Source organism: Camelus bactrianus, chromosome 6 (assembly GCF_048773025.1).
Source record: "Camelus bactrianus isolate YW-2024 breed Bactrian camel chromosome 6, ASM4877302v1, whole genome shotgun sequence".
Lineage (NCBI taxonomy): Eukaryota > Metazoa > Chordata > Mammalia > Artiodactyla > Camelidae > Camelus > Camelus bactrianus.
This window is the reverse complement of record NC_133544.1, coordinates 13,415,085-13,430,342: the sequence shown is the minus strand read 5'-3', so window position 1 is coordinate 13,430,342 and position 15,258 is coordinate 13,415,085. Positions and strand designations below refer to the sequence as shown.

The 15,258-nt window shown below is 46.5% G+C and overlaps 1 protein-coding gene across 4 annotated transcripts in view; it reads right to left on the bottom strand.

Moving 5' to 3' along the window:
* Window positions 1-15,258, bottom strand: part of FOXN3 (forkhead box N3) — a 364,758-nt gene that overhangs the window by 113,006 nt on the left and 236,494 nt on the right. For all 4 annotated transcript variants that reach the window (XM_045505824.2, XM_074365166.1, XM_074365167.1 and 1 more), the window contains one exon: window positions 3,061-3,125. In XM_045505824.2, the coding sequence (XP_045361780.1) occupies window positions 3,061-3,125 (65 nt within the window). The remainder of the gene's footprint in view (window positions 1-3,060; window positions 3,126-15,258) is intronic.

Genomic DNA, 15,258 nt, shown 5'->3' with positions numbered 1-15,258 from the left:
AATCTTACCCCATTATCCTCAAAACTGCGAGATGATTCAGCAGGCCCCCTTGCCAGTGATTCTGGAAGAACCAAAACACAGAGGCCGCCCTTGATGGGACCTCAGGTGCTTCCAGTTAATTCTTGCAATTGGGTTTATGCTGGAAAAAAATACCTGTACTATGTTTCTGCTCATCAGCTTATAAACAAGACAAGTGCTAGACGATACGCAGCGATTCCCCTCGGCAACCAGTACGCCACTTTGTTCCTCTGACCCAGGTTTTAACTTCCATTATCCTCTCTTTGGAAATCACAGCATTCTTCTGACACACATCTTGGGGTGCGTGATGTCATTATCCCAAAGTGCCCGAGAACCCCTCATTTTCCGCACCCACCCCGAGCGTCCCCATCGCTCACTCCGTGGTCCTCTCGTGCCCACGAGTCCTTGTTGTCCGCCCTTTTTCTGTTTCCACCTGACCCCATCTACCTATATTTCAAGACCTTGTGCACGCAAGTGTCAATTCTGCCAAGAAGTGACAGCCACCACACTCTCTCCCTCCTGACAAAAACGAGGTCTCGTCCTCCAAGCAATGTGGCACATCCATCCGTGTATTTTGCTGCTTCTGGACTGTTTTAGTCTCAGCCCCTAGGGTGACTCCGCGAGAGCAAGTTCTCCCCGGCCCCTCTGCAGGCTGGTTTAACCAGTTCTGCTGGTGCTCGGGGCCCAGGGTCAGGCTTGGCTCTGCTGGCCTGGCGCTGGGTCCCTGCATCACCATGGGTGACCACGCTTCACCTTCTACCTCGCTTCCAGGCACCGGGTTCTTTCCAGCATCCTGCTGGCCTTCAATCCCAATCCCTGTGGCTGGAACCTATTAAGAGAGTTCTTTTCTAGTCTGATTACCTAGGAAAACATCTTCCTGCTTGCTACAGATATAAAGAAGAAATGGGTCCGTATACAAAGTATAAAGACGAGAAAGTGAGCATGAAGTGAGAATAAATCAGGTTCCTTTTCTTCTACTTGATTCTAGCCAATAGCTTCTGCGGGCACGATGGGGCAGCTCCCTTCTTTCTATGCCTGTATCTTTATTGTTGAACTTCTGTTCACGGGCATCAGCAACTTCATCAGTACCACGCACCAAAGAAATACAAAAATATTAATTAGGAAGAACATGCATAGCGTTTAAAAAACCTCATCACGATATGTGTCTCGAGAACTCTCTATACATATACAGCCAACAAAGAAACATCACAGGAAAAAAACCATGAACAAATCCTCACCCACACTCCCAAATTCTCCCCAAGATCCTTCTTCCACATGCACCAAAAAAATAAATAAATGGGCTTTATTGAAGTGAACGTGGATTCAATGAGCATCTGAAATCTGTAATAATTTAATTCTCAATGCCTAGAGTAATTAGGAGAACGCTTAACCCTATGAAGATGAGAAAAACAGTCGACCACCCATGAGACAGAATGAGTGAAACCACTCAACTTCAGAAACCTTATCAAGTTTCTCTCATGCTTCTGCCCCGCAGAAATAACCCAAAACTAACACGCTTAGAGCAAATCATCTCTAATGTGGAACTTAATGAATAAAAATCCTATAAGAAAATGCTCTAAGTAACTAAAATCCCTTTTGTGAAAATAATCCAACCATGAATGATGTCCATATCACCGCCGCAGATCTACAGGAGAAATAAAGATGCACGTAACTTCACAATTCCCTGGGAAAAACACCCAAAGGCTCATCATAATTGATTTCCATTTACACTTTCTGAAGGGAGAACGGAACAGACTTTTTAAAAACTATGTATTAATTTTTGAGAGTGGAGGGATTTCCTTTTTTTTTTTTCTTTAAATATTTAGGATATCTAGGTTGGTCATTAAAATTAGGATTAATCAGAACTGGCAGCCTAAATCTCACCTGTACCAAGCAAAAAATGCAAAGAAATCCTTAAGTTACCAATTTCACAGGCTATTAAAAAGATAGCATGCAACTGTATGGCCTTTAAAACAATAGCAAAAAAACCCCCAAAAAACGTGAGGACGTGTCTCACAATTGTTTGAGCTGCTCTGGAAACCTGAAGATAAATGCCTCTCTTCTCAGCTACATTTATGTTCAACTCCTTCACATGCACACCCGGCCCGCAGCACGTAACTCAAGAAAAAGGGGCTTAACAGCTCCAAACCAACCGGAACGCACTGAAACTCCTTCCACAGCATGGTTCCTAAGCCCTTGGTTACAACCAAAGCCATCTGCTTGGGCCGGTTGTGCAGCTCAGAGGCTGACAGGGAAGGGAAGCTGGAAGGCCCTTGGGAGCCAGCCGATTCCAGCCGATCTGCAGAGCAGACACCCAAAGTAGCCATCACCCCAATGTAATTTCTCAAAGAATTTAGAACGCATCTTGCTGCTGTTTTCAGCCACTTATTCTTCTTTGATGTGGGCCGTTTTTAAAGAAACTTGATAGCAAAAGTAGAGATGACAGGCAGTTTGAAATCCTTGAGTGCCCTGGATAGGAAGCTGTGGAAGGCAGTAGAGGGTGGGCTGCGCCACAGGAAGGAAGTCCCCCTGCAAACGATGCTGGTAGGGGCGAGGGAGGGGTGTTCTGAGCCTCAAAACAGGCAACAGAGACCCTTCCAGGCGCATGCGGATGTCGGGGGACAGCCAAGAACCAGTGGACTTCCACGATGACCCAAGTGTCAGAACACCCACAACATTCCCCGCAGCCCAGGCACTGGGAATACGGTACGGGATTTGTTTTTTCTTTATCAGCCCAGTTTACACTATCTTTGCATCTTAACTTCTACATGATTCCAATGTCACCAAAGCAAGCCAAACACTTCCAGAATATGACGAGTGACGACAGACCAAAGAAGCAGTCTGGTTTCAGGCTAACAATTCACAGCAACCAGAAGACGTGAGTAGGAAGAAATACAGAGAACTGGACGAACAGACCCAACCCACAACACTCATGCTTCTCCAGAGCGCCCACTCAGCAACAGGACAGAACTCCTGATGGACACCAAGTTCAGAGGAGGGGTGGGGGAGTGGGGATGGAGACAGGGGCTGCTAGAGACCTACCTTGTAGAAGGGCTCCGTTTCTCTTGAAGAAGGTACTGCCCGGCCAGATGGGTGGACCTGATGTGCTGAAACAGAAGAGAAGCCAGCGTGAGGGCAGGCTCGTCTACACCCATGCACCAGCGCTCAGACCACCCTTTCTCCAAATACATCCTTCAAAATGGCCTCAAAACACGTTCCCAGTTATGCATTGTACACCCTCTGAAAGTGCAGCTTTAAAAACCATTAGGCTTGTTTTATGATGAGTGGGCTTCATCTTTGAAAGTGCAGGACCCGTCCGTGTGGGTGTCTGGTCACTGTCTTGACCCTGCTTCCTGATGGGCATTGAAATCATTTGCAGGTAAACAAAACTGCAACATTGGTTCACCAAATCCTTAATATACAGATATGACCTTGATCGACTCCCTCCCTCCTCCATCCTCTTGTTTCGTATCCCGTTTTAAATTTCTTGGCTTAAAATGTTGCACTCTGTATCCTATAAAACATTTTGCAGATATGTTACCACCCACAGTCTGGTAACAAGAGAGGCAAGAAAAGAAGAAAGATCGATATATCACAAAGACAGTTTACTACATCTATAGACAAGCATTTTCACTGTTTTAAGACACCCAGTGAAAAGCTTTATTACCAAGCCAGTCTTAGGAAAATATCCTTGGAGTGGAAAGGAGGTGATTCTAAATCAAGAATTGGTTTAGATTAATGTTAGAGGGCACTTCGTCAAAACTGTTACTGCCTCCAGCCCAAGAGGAAGTATAAATTACTTTCTCCAAAATAAAACGTGGCAAACGATACTGGTTAATGCATTATCAATCATCTTCAACAGTGAAAAATTAAAAAGTTGGTCTGAATCAGACATTTGTAAGTTTGGCAGACCGGGAGACACACGTACACACAGAATAAAAAATCTGAAGGACTATACACTGAATGTTCCAGAATCAACCAGGGTCTCCAGTAACACAGGACAGCAGCACTGCTAACAAGGAGGAGGGATGTCAGCGACACGTTCTGCTCACCAACATTTCCTCCGCAGAGGTCCGAACGGCACCGCAGGGATGGGGACACGTGACATGATGTGGGAGGAGCAGCGAGAAAGGAAGAAAGGTACTAGTGCCTAAGAGTGCTGTCAGACATCAAAATAATGTCGAAATTGTTAGAAAACCCACAGTATGAACCTTGATGTAGGTGGAACTTCCTTTTTTTATTTTGGTTTGGATCCACTCCAGTCAAAGGAAGTGAGAATAATGCATCTCAGCTTTAGGCTCTCCCTGCAGCCCTGACTCTCTGCTCTGGCAGGTGGGGCCCCTCCGTGACCGGGAATCCAAGCAAGACGATGGTAGGTCTGGCTGGGGCCTGAGGGCTGCGGGGTGATGGCTGCAAGCCCATTTTCCTTCTATCTGACTCCTGTCCTATTCAGCTTTGAGGCTGTTAAGGCTCAAAGTTGCATGAAGAATAACGTACATTAAAATGCTTAAGATTATCTTTTAACAACCCTGGCCAGCCCCTGGGATTTTTTTTTTTTTTTACCATCTTATTTTTATAAGAAAGCAGGAAACAGCAAGCTGGCTGTTGCCAATACTGAATCACCTGATTTCTAAAGATATTTAAAAACTGAGGACTTCATTATAGAGGAGCTGGTGCTTCTAGAGAATTCAATAATTGAGTATTACTGCAGGAGCCTGAATATCCAGCTTACTTCCACCCAAATCTCCTCTTTATCCTGACCCCGATTTGGCTGAAAAATGAGTAGACGCCAGGGATGGAGTAAATGTGGGGAATCGAGGGCGGGTAAATCCAGTGGTTTAGATAAGGGAAATTCTCTCTGTGATAGAAATCTACTTAAAGATTTCTGCAGCATCCTTTCAACGCACCCAAGTCACTGATCACTGTTCTGCTCGGTCTGCTGTGTCGCTGGTATAAGCTATACTCCAGCACTGGAGAGCGATCTGGACCAGCCCAGCCACCTGCTCTCGCGTGGCCCCTGTTGTGGGTGATGAATTCACCTGTGGTCAATTTTTAGCTCAAGGTAAGCTGGTTTCTGCCACACTAATTGCAAAGCTTTTAAGCTCCTTGGTGCCATATTCTACACCCTTCTTTGGGATGGTCCCTCAACATGGTATATCCTTGTTAGGAGAGTCAAAGCTTTATGAAGTGCTTATTGAGAACTGTGCTTAGACATGGAGGGAAAAATCAAGTCATATTTTATGGCCTCTAGGAGCTTACTGTCATACTCAGCTAGCTCCGACCTCCTATGACTCTATCTCAAGAGACTAGAAATGCATGTAGAGATGCCAATGGTTATGGCTCCAGGGGCTGCAGACTGGGGAAGCACCAAACCAATTTTTTCCCTCCATCTGGAGATGTCCTTGGCTACTTGGCCTTTAAAGCTTAAAGTTAGCTTTAAAAAAAGTATATGAAATTATTTACCAGTGTATATCAACCACTATAATTCAGAGAAGCAGCTACTGGTTGAGGTCTCTGTGGGAGGATCTCAGGCCACCCTGGAAACCACTCATCCATGTGGCAAATTGAGGAGGGGAGAGTGGGGCGGCATCTACAGAGAATGGGGGACTCTCCACACTCAAGTCACCTAAATGCCAGTGAAGTGGCTACTAGGGCCCCTTAAACCCACCGGAGTGGGTTTAATCACCTTATGAAGGTGCTCACGTTGTTTGACGATAAGATGCCAAAGCACCATGTACAGAGCACAGCCACCAACACTGCTCCACGGGACCCGCCGATCCTGCAGGCAGGCCAGGCAGGACCCGCCTTCCCCGCTCTGTCAGTGAGGAGCTGGGGGGCCTGCGAGGTGGAGGGACCTGTCCAAGGCATCACGTGGCTGGTCACCAATCAGTCTGAGGTCAGCCCGCCGTACCACAGAGACACACGTCAACGACCCCGATTTCATTCCTGATCGTCCAGCTTTCTCTGCCAGTCTTCCTTCTGGCACCAAACCCTCAGCCTTCCTCCTCCATGGAAGAGGGCTGCAGACGGTGCTTCACTAGGAATCTCTCCAAGGCAAAACCCCAGGCTAGAAAAAGCAATCAGGCTCACCATGTGTGAAAGACAGATAGTGGGCCCCATAAGCAGAAACAATACAAGGCTGGCGCCACAAATGTCTCATTTCAATAACGCTCTAACAAAATCATGCGACCTTTGGTACCAGGAACCAAACCCACTTGTGACAAAGGAAGTTGGCCTCAGGTTAAGAGGGTCTTGCTTGCCAGAAAAGGCAGTCTGTGAACTGGCATTTGAGAACATCGATCCAGCTGATCATTAAGACCAGAGTTGAGCGGAGGGAGTCGGAGGGGTGGGTGGAGGGAAATAGCTCAGTGGGAGAGTGCGTGCTTAGCATGCACAAGGTCCTGGGTTCAATTTCCAGTGCCTCCACTTAAAAGGAAAAAAAAATAAAAAGACTAGAGCTGAGCCAGCAAGTCCCAAGGTTGCACCTACCCACCCAAACAGCACACTCAGCGTCTCCCTGGGCCTCCCACTCTCAGCTGCATCACTTCCAGCTCCCATGAGGGACTCTGTAAGTTAACAGGTCGTCCAGCCTGAAGGTGGCTCTTGGCATAATGATGTGATCTGTCACATGTTCTCCCTACACCCACGAGCTTTCATCATTGTGAGAGCCGGCTCAATGTCACCAAGACTCTGGGAGGTTCTGGCAAGATCCGCACTTGTATTCACCAGCCTGGACTTCCTGTGAGTCTAAGGAAAGAAAATTATGACAAGCCCCTTTTTTCTAAGTACTTTTAAAAAAGTACTTTTTTCTAAGAACAGCTGCCAAATGTGAATTGGTGGATCTAAAAGAGAACAGGACACCACACCGCAGATGAACCTGGAGGACATTGTGCTCAGTGAAATAAGCCAGTCACAAAAGAACAAATACTGCACTTGACTAGAGCAGTCAAGTTCACAGAGACAAAGCGGAATGAGAGTTGCCAGAGGCTGGAGGGAGGGGGAGCAGGGAGCTGTTTAATGGGTACAGGGTTGCAGTGCTGTAAGAGGAAAAGAGTTATGGAGACTGGTTACCCAACACTGTAAATGTGCTGAACACTCCTGAACTGTACATCTAAATGGTTAAGATGATATATTTTATGTTATGTGTATTTTGCCACAGCAAAACTTTTTTTAATGTGCAATGAGAGAGGGAGAGAGAATGAATGCGTGCAGGAAGGACCCCCAGAAGTGAATCAAAATCCAAAGAATTTTGGGCAGTGAGAGACCAACCTAAGTGTTGTCTCTGAAGGTCCCCTGCTGTTAGCATCTCCGCCAGAGTGGCCTCCAGCACATCAAGAACCAGAAGCCCAAACCGCCTGGGCAAAGGACAGGGATGTGGCGAGACCAGCCTATCCTAACCCAGTACTTACGGACGCCAGAGCGCGCCTGCTAGTCTTCAGGCAGCAGAGCAGATTCCTGCCGTAGTCTTAGTGCTGGGAACAGTATGAAGGAAAAAACTAATAGAATTGCAAAGAGAGAGATGAATCCACTCTCATAGTTAGAGACTTGAACACCCTTTTCTCAGAAGTGGACAGATCCAGGAAGCAGAAAATCAGTGAGGACAGAGTTGAACTCAGCAACGCCATCAACCAGCTGGATGCAATGGACATGTGAAGCCTACTGCGTCCAACAACAGCAGATGACACCTTCTTCTCACACTCACATGCAACATTCACCAAGACAGACCACACCCTGGGCCATAAAACGTGTTTAATAAACTTAAAAGAATACAAATCATGCAAGGCAACCCTGTTAGACCCGTGACAGCTACCATCAGACTGTGTTTCCCCAGGAATAAAACAGCCAACATAGTTGTAATGAAGGGAGAATTTCTAAAAAAAAAAAAAAAAAAAATACTGGAATTCTACTGTCAGTTCTGTGGATTGATCACCAGGGTATCACAGAAAACCACATATATGACCTGCACCACATACTAACACAGGCCCGTTGGGCGAAGGACGCCAGTCTTTGAAGCCTAGAATGCAGGCATTAGGGAGACCTGTGTGAGATGGCCTCGAGTTCCACAAAGCGTCCTTCATAACTTGAGGGGCATCACTCCTTAACTCAAGAACCCAGATGAAAGTTCAGAATTCTCAGGGACGTTCTCAACACTTTTACTACCCTCCATATAAGCCTGGAGCATGGTTACCTGGTCCCACCCTCGTAATTTTTCATTTCAAGAGTTTGGTGGTATAAAAAGGTGGGTGAAAACCAGTAACTCATAAGGCAGAGTTAAGTCCAGTAGGTTCTCTGCCTGCTTAGAAAGAAGCCTTTATCTTCTTTCCCAACATGCCCCCAACTTGCCACCTGACACAGGTCTCCAGGACACACTCATACCCCATATATATCTATGGCCCACTCAGGCCAGTTCTGTTCCCCTCTGCTGAAATGCCCTGCTCCCCTGTTCTCTTCACCTAGTCGACTCCCATCCATCCTTTATGGTTTAATTCAAATCCCAGATCTTTTCTGGTCGCTCCCACACTGGAACCTCTCCTCGCTCTGAATTTGAGAATTCCTGTAGCCAATTTGGCAACTGACTGTACTCTGTGGTATTTCCTTATCTGCTGTCTTATTCCTTTAATTCACTTTCCATGGGTGTGTGTCCTACATTTCCAAAGAGGAGAAACCCCATGTGGGCAGAGACTAAAGGTGACTCCCCTCTTAGAATTTAGCCAAGTTCACTGGCCACAGAAAACAGCTGTCATGATTCTACTAAGTTTTGGCGTAAAACAGCTGAAATGTTACCTGCACATCATAAACAGAATTATTTCAAACAGTAGGATTTCTAAAAAAATCTCTTAACAGATACAATTCTCTTACAAAGGGACTAGCCTATATAGTAGTATTTCTTCTTCCACTATCATCATCTCTGATAAAAACTTAAAAATCTTTAAAAATGGAAACAAAATTATAAACCTCATCTTTGATGGTAAGTAATACGTTAGCTAATTTGGATTACTCTTTTCTGTGATTTCTTGATTACTTAGGAATATATAAATAACTGGATAAGTACATGTATATTTTTGATAAGACGGCATGCATGTTTGGGTATACTGAAGAAACTCTGCTTGCAGCCTGGCTACAATTTCAGATGCATACGGCTCATGATACATCTTCTGAACAGATGCAAAGGTGTTTATCATTATCTTTGTGCTACACAGTTTCTAATTTTACATATGAAAACCAAGGCATCATTCAGCATAAAGTACATTATTTGCATGATATATTTGCATTTGTAAAACACCCACATTTACTTTTACTGCTTAATGGGCCTGGTTAAAATGGGCCACTCTATATAAATGGAGCACACTGGTTCCCAACTCAATGGTGCTGATAAGAAAACTACGCCTTTTAGATGCAAATGAACCCACTAATCACAATGAAAATGGTGGAGTTGAGGAAAGCTGAGCAGCTGTTCCAGGAGCTACAAGTCTAGGGCTGGTCTGGTTCCAGCTTCATCTCAGGAGCAGCCTGGGACTCCCCAGAGGGCATCTGCCCAGAGGCCATGGGATAAACTTAACTTTTTCAAACGTGGCTGGGAGAGAGCGGAGGCAGCTCCTGAATCTGGGCTGACTGAGGTCATCAGTCCAGGCCAAAGGACACAGGTGGAGCAGAAGGGAGGAGGACTGTGTGTGCAAAGCTCACAGAGGAAAGGCAAGACACACAAAATTAAGTAACCGCGGCACGCTGTTAAAATGATGTAGCCGTTATGGAAACTAGTATGCTGGTTCCTCAAACAATTACACAGAGAAGTACCATATGACCCAGTAGTTCCACTTCTAGGTATATACCAGAAGAATTGAAAGCAGGAACTCAAAGAGGCGCTTGTACACTCGGATTCATAGCATTATCCACAATAGGCAGAGCGGAAGCAACTCAAGTGCCCATCGATGGATGAATGGATAAAAAGTGTGTGATAAATACATGCAATGGAATATTATTCAGCCTGGAAAGAAGGAAATTCTGACACGTTATAACACAGGTGAACCTTGAAGACATTATGCTAAGTGAAATAAGCCTGCCACGAAGGGACAAATACTGTATGATTCCGCTACATGTGGCACCTAGAGTTGTCAAATTCATGAAAGACGAAAAGTGGAATGCTAGCTGCCAGGGACTGCGGGGAGGAGGGAACGGGGAGTTACTGTTTAATGGGGACAGAGTTTCAGTTTTACAAGATGAACTTAGTTCCGGAGATGGATGGTGGGGAAGGTTGCACAACAGTGTGAATGTACTGAATACCACTGAACTGTGCACTTAAAAATGGTTACGATGATAAATTTGTATTATGTGTATTTTACTCTAATGTAAAAACAAATCGTAGCTAGCTAGCCAGCTAAGTAAATACATAAGCAGACATTCCCTAACGGCAAACCAGACCCTCAGGTAGGGAAGGTGGTGCTTCTGCTCCTCTGGGCCAAGACTCTGGAAACAGGAGCCAGTTTGCCCACCTTTATTTCTCTGACTCATCTACTCACTGAATAACATGGCTTCACACCTCCTATGGGGACATGGCAGTGAAAAAACCATCCCGCCCTCCAAGACGCAGGGACATGGATGGATAAACAGATAAAGAATCGGGAGCTGTACAGAGGATGGCACTGCTCTGGCCCCACAGCCGTCAGACCACAGCCCTTGGGTCCCTCGATTAGTAAGCCCTGAATAAAACTGGGCACTAGCACCTTCTAGACATCGACCCTCTTGTGGGCCAAAACCATGGACAGTTCCCTCTCTTCCACGAGGCCTACCCTGACTTGATCTTCATCTGTCCCTTCTTGGAGGCCAGGTGGCCCGCCATCAACACACAGACTTTGATACCAACTGTCCTGCCAGTTCTCTGGCTGCGTCCCCAGGGAAACTGCAGGCCCTTCAAAGGTGTCATCCACCAGCTGGGTGCTCGGCACAGGGCCTGGCACCTTGTACGTGCTCAGGACACACCGGCTGTGACCACGGCCCAGAGAGCAGCCCTCAGTGGACTGTTAGGTCCCTTCCTGGGGAGTTGAAAACTGGGGGCTTTGTCATGGAATTTCTCTATCTCAGGGTCACTGCCCATGAATCCAGACACGAAGATCCTTCCAGGAGCAGCCTGTGAAAGGATGGCAGGTCTGAGATGGAGTGGCCTGGGGTGGCACAGGGACAGCCCCTGGGCCTTCCCCTCTGGCCATGCTGGGCTGGAGGGGCATCGAGACGGAGGAACCCCACCCCCCTCTCCCTCCCTTGCCAATGGTTTGTGAAGATCTTGATGACTGTGCAAAGGGGCTTCAGCTGAACAGGTGGAACCCACTGGGGACCTCAGACAGTGTCATGTAGTTGGAGACAAGCCGTGGGAAACCTTGCCCTGAGATGCACTCCTTAAGAGGAAGTACCTCTTGAGTGAAAACATCATTTTGCCTTGAACTCAATGGCAGGTTTTAGAACTCCCTGGGCCATCCCATCACCAAGAAGCAGGAAGGGCCGGCCACACTCCTATCTTCTGTCCCAGGACCAAAGCGTTGTTTTGAGGCCATGACGACCACACGCCGCACCACACAGGTAACGGTAGTAAAGTCAGCCGTCACTACTCCACTGCGCTCACACAACCTCCAGGAAAACCTCAGTAATGGAGACCGAAGTCACTATGACCTATTTATCATTCAGGTTTGTGGAGATCAAGAGATATAAACATTTAATACGAGGTTGGGACACAGTCTGATTCCCAGTACCCCCTACGATGCTGAAAACCAGTCACAGACAGGAAAATGACCTATTTGTGGGGAAACTGATTTATCTTGACTATTCATTTCCTCCCTTTGAGAGCCAGTCACATCCCACACCCCACCATGAGGATGAGAGACATAAATGCTGATTTTGGAAAGCTGATGCTATGGGGCAGGACACCGCTGTCTAGAAGTTCTATCAAGGGTACCACGTCCAGGCACTCAAACCCTGAAGTTGTACATCCGGCACAGTTTATTTCTTTTGAAATATTTCTCTTATGGTTTATTGGATCTAGTGATGGTTGGGTTTGAAGTGACAAAAGGCAATTTTCCATTTCCCAAAAGGAACCTCTTACATCTGCCCAGGCAACAAATATTGTGATTGGCATCAGCAACTCACTATGCCTTTATCCTAACACTTCCAACTCAGCAAAGAGAGCTGGCCCTGCCTTCGAAGATGCTCCTTCCTCTCCACGTGATCCTGGGCCGCCTCCTTCACCACCTGCACCAAGCCATTATCTGCTTGTGACTCTTTTATTCTCAAACTGTCCACGTGTACCCTGAGCCCTGCTCGGGAAAAGCAAAGAAGGAACGGCCAGGAAACCCAAGTAAGTGAACTGGTCCTCTTCCCACACCACGTGGGCCAGAGCTTCTGTAACGACTCTTCAGCACCTAACACCTCCTGCCCCTCTGTTTCTTTTAGAAAACTTACAGAAACATCCATTTCTCTCCTTAAAGGACAATGAAGCAATTACTGTTGCTAAACTTTCTTAACAGTATTAAATTCAAGGAGAATATTGCAGAAAAGCAATGTTAGCTCCCCGCCAGTTACAGAGATGGGGGTGTGAGGACCGCGCTGGCCTCACACCATTCAGTAGTCCACGGGGACTGCTCGGGACATTTACTCCTGGGTATAGACAGTCAGTATACCTGTGTGAGAGGTTTTGGGTTTGCTTTGTTTTGCACTTCTCGCTTCTTTGAATTACCACGTAATTGAAACTTTAAGCATATTCAGGACAACTTTAGCTTCCTGAAACCTTTGGGAACCTGACTCCCTGTGAACAGACCGTGTTTTCTGGTGCCTGGTCACTGCGCTCACTGTCGGGTGTCCGCCGACCACATGCAGCGCATGCTTTACGTCCTCCCTGGTGACACCTGGCCTGAGAGCATCTGAAGGACACAAGTCATGCTCCCTGCTGGCTTGCAGAGCCCAGCACTAAATCAGGCTCCAAAAGGTCTTCCCAGACTCTTGCTTCTGGACTTCCCACCACCCTCCTTCAAAGGCAATGCTCCACGGAGTCACATGCCATCCAGTTTGGGGACTGCCATCTCAGGCTTAGCCCCTCCTGGGACGTTGCTTTATGATTAGGGCATCCTGACAACACGTGCATTAGATAAACTGCCACCACTTCATATCTGCAGGTATGTGGACTTTCCTTAGCAACGACTCCACTTTAATTTTTGCAGAATTCAGTCAATCGTGTGTTCAAAACCACTCCCTGGGCTCCCTGTGGCCTGAGTCACTCGCAATTTTCTTAGTGCTGAGTGACTGGCTCAGCTTGCTCCAGCTTCATCTCTTGCCTTGTCTTGTTTTTTGTTTGTTTTGCTCTGGCAATACCAAGTTGCTCATGGGTTCCCAGACACACCAGAATGCCTCTTACCCCTGTCTTTGCTCACTGAGCTGCCCCGCCTGCAAACATCCCTCCCTCTCTTGTCCTCTTTGCAAACTCTTCTGCATCCTTGAAAATTCTGCTCCCCAGCCTCCTTCTCACCTCCATCTGTGCCCGGAGCATATCCGGCTCTTCCTTGCTGTTCCCTCCATGCACCACACTGTATTGTAATCTATTTAAGTGGCTTGACTATGAACTCTTGGAGGGCAGCAACTCTCTTATTAGTTCAAAGTTCCCCACAGCTGGCAGGAGTAGGGGTTCAATAAGCATCTGCTGGCAAGACCAGCCCAATGAAGTGTACAGAGCCAGCATCAGGATCCTCATTTTGCAGCTAAGAATTTAATTCGGAGAGGTGAAGTTATGAGGGTCCTGAGCCAGTGAGTGACTCACATTGTTTCCACTGCACCGTGATGTGTGTATAACTCTCACTTCCTGCTTTGTGATCGACAGGAAAGAAGAGTTCACTGGATGTTTCTGAGCATCTATACACTGCCTTCTTTTTGGAATGGACAACTAGAAGGACAGTCCTATAATTCACCATTATCAGTTCATCTAGTTTAACTCAGAGCCCAGGCAGCCAAGCGCTAAATTGACATGACTCCTCTCTGCAGAGGTGATGGGGCTCTGAACAGGCACAAGATGCCTGCATAACTTTGAAGAAGAGATTTCCACACCCCTTTGTCTCCTGTATAAATGGACTCAAGAGCTGCAGCAGTGCATAAATGATCCTTTCTTTCCACTGTTTATAGTTGAAAGCAGCCGTTTTCAGCTTCTTGCCGGTGATCACTCCACTAAAAATAGCTTTGATGGTGTCACATGCAAACTGGAGCAGAACCTGAAAGCCTGCCCCTTTTTAGTTCTGAGCAGGTTCAACTTTAAAAGAGAGGCAGCTGTTAACATACCCCAGCGTGTTTACATGATGCTAAAAGAGTCTGGCTCGTAGTAAAAAAAAAAAAAAAAAAGGAAAGAAAGAAAGGAAGGAAGGAAAATCCTAACAAGGGACAGAAATGGGTTTGCAGCCTCTGGTGATGACACTTCTTTCTGCTGAACTGGAGCCCAGGAGAACAGTGAGGCTGGCAAGGAAAGTCCAAATCGCCCAGCTTTCAGGGGGAACGGACTGTGGGCACCACAGTGGTGAAGACGGGAGAGATGCCTCCTGTTATGAGAGATTCCAAACTGCTGGATGCTGGGGTGGGGGAGGTGGCGCAGAAAATGGTACCAAGAAAAGAGGACTCACAAACGTGGGGTATTTTTTTTTTAATCTTATCAAAAGCATTGAAGAGCTGTTTTTAGAAATCAAGGATGAAACATATTCAAGCCATTCCCTGGATGCCTTATATTGGTTCACTGGGCAACTAGACCTCTCTGGATGTCTTTGTAAAACTAGACCCAAACTGAAGGGAAAGCAGAGGATAGGCTTGGAAACCTGGACTTTTGTCCCAGGTCCTCCCCATTCTGGCCCAGCAGACCTGCTGTGTCTCCCCTGTCTTCTGCCCAGGGTACAAGGATTAAGTAAGAAAACGTAAGCCAAAGTACCTGGTGGATTGTGCGACCCCTAACAGACAATCACAGTGTCCTTTAGAAACATGTCACCAAAGAGTGACTATGACCAAGAGTGCTGACCATGGTCTGGGGTCAAGTTTGGCATCTAGTGCAGTTTCATTAAAAATAATAATAATAGCAATAAGAAAAAACACACACCAAATAAAAGTATTTTTCCTTCCTTCTTAATTCTAATGTCCAAGGGATAACACAGCACATTTGCTTACGAAGCAAGCATTAGTTTTGTCCTAGAAAACTTGCACCGTGTCTGGCCGAGCTGGGCTGGAGGACAA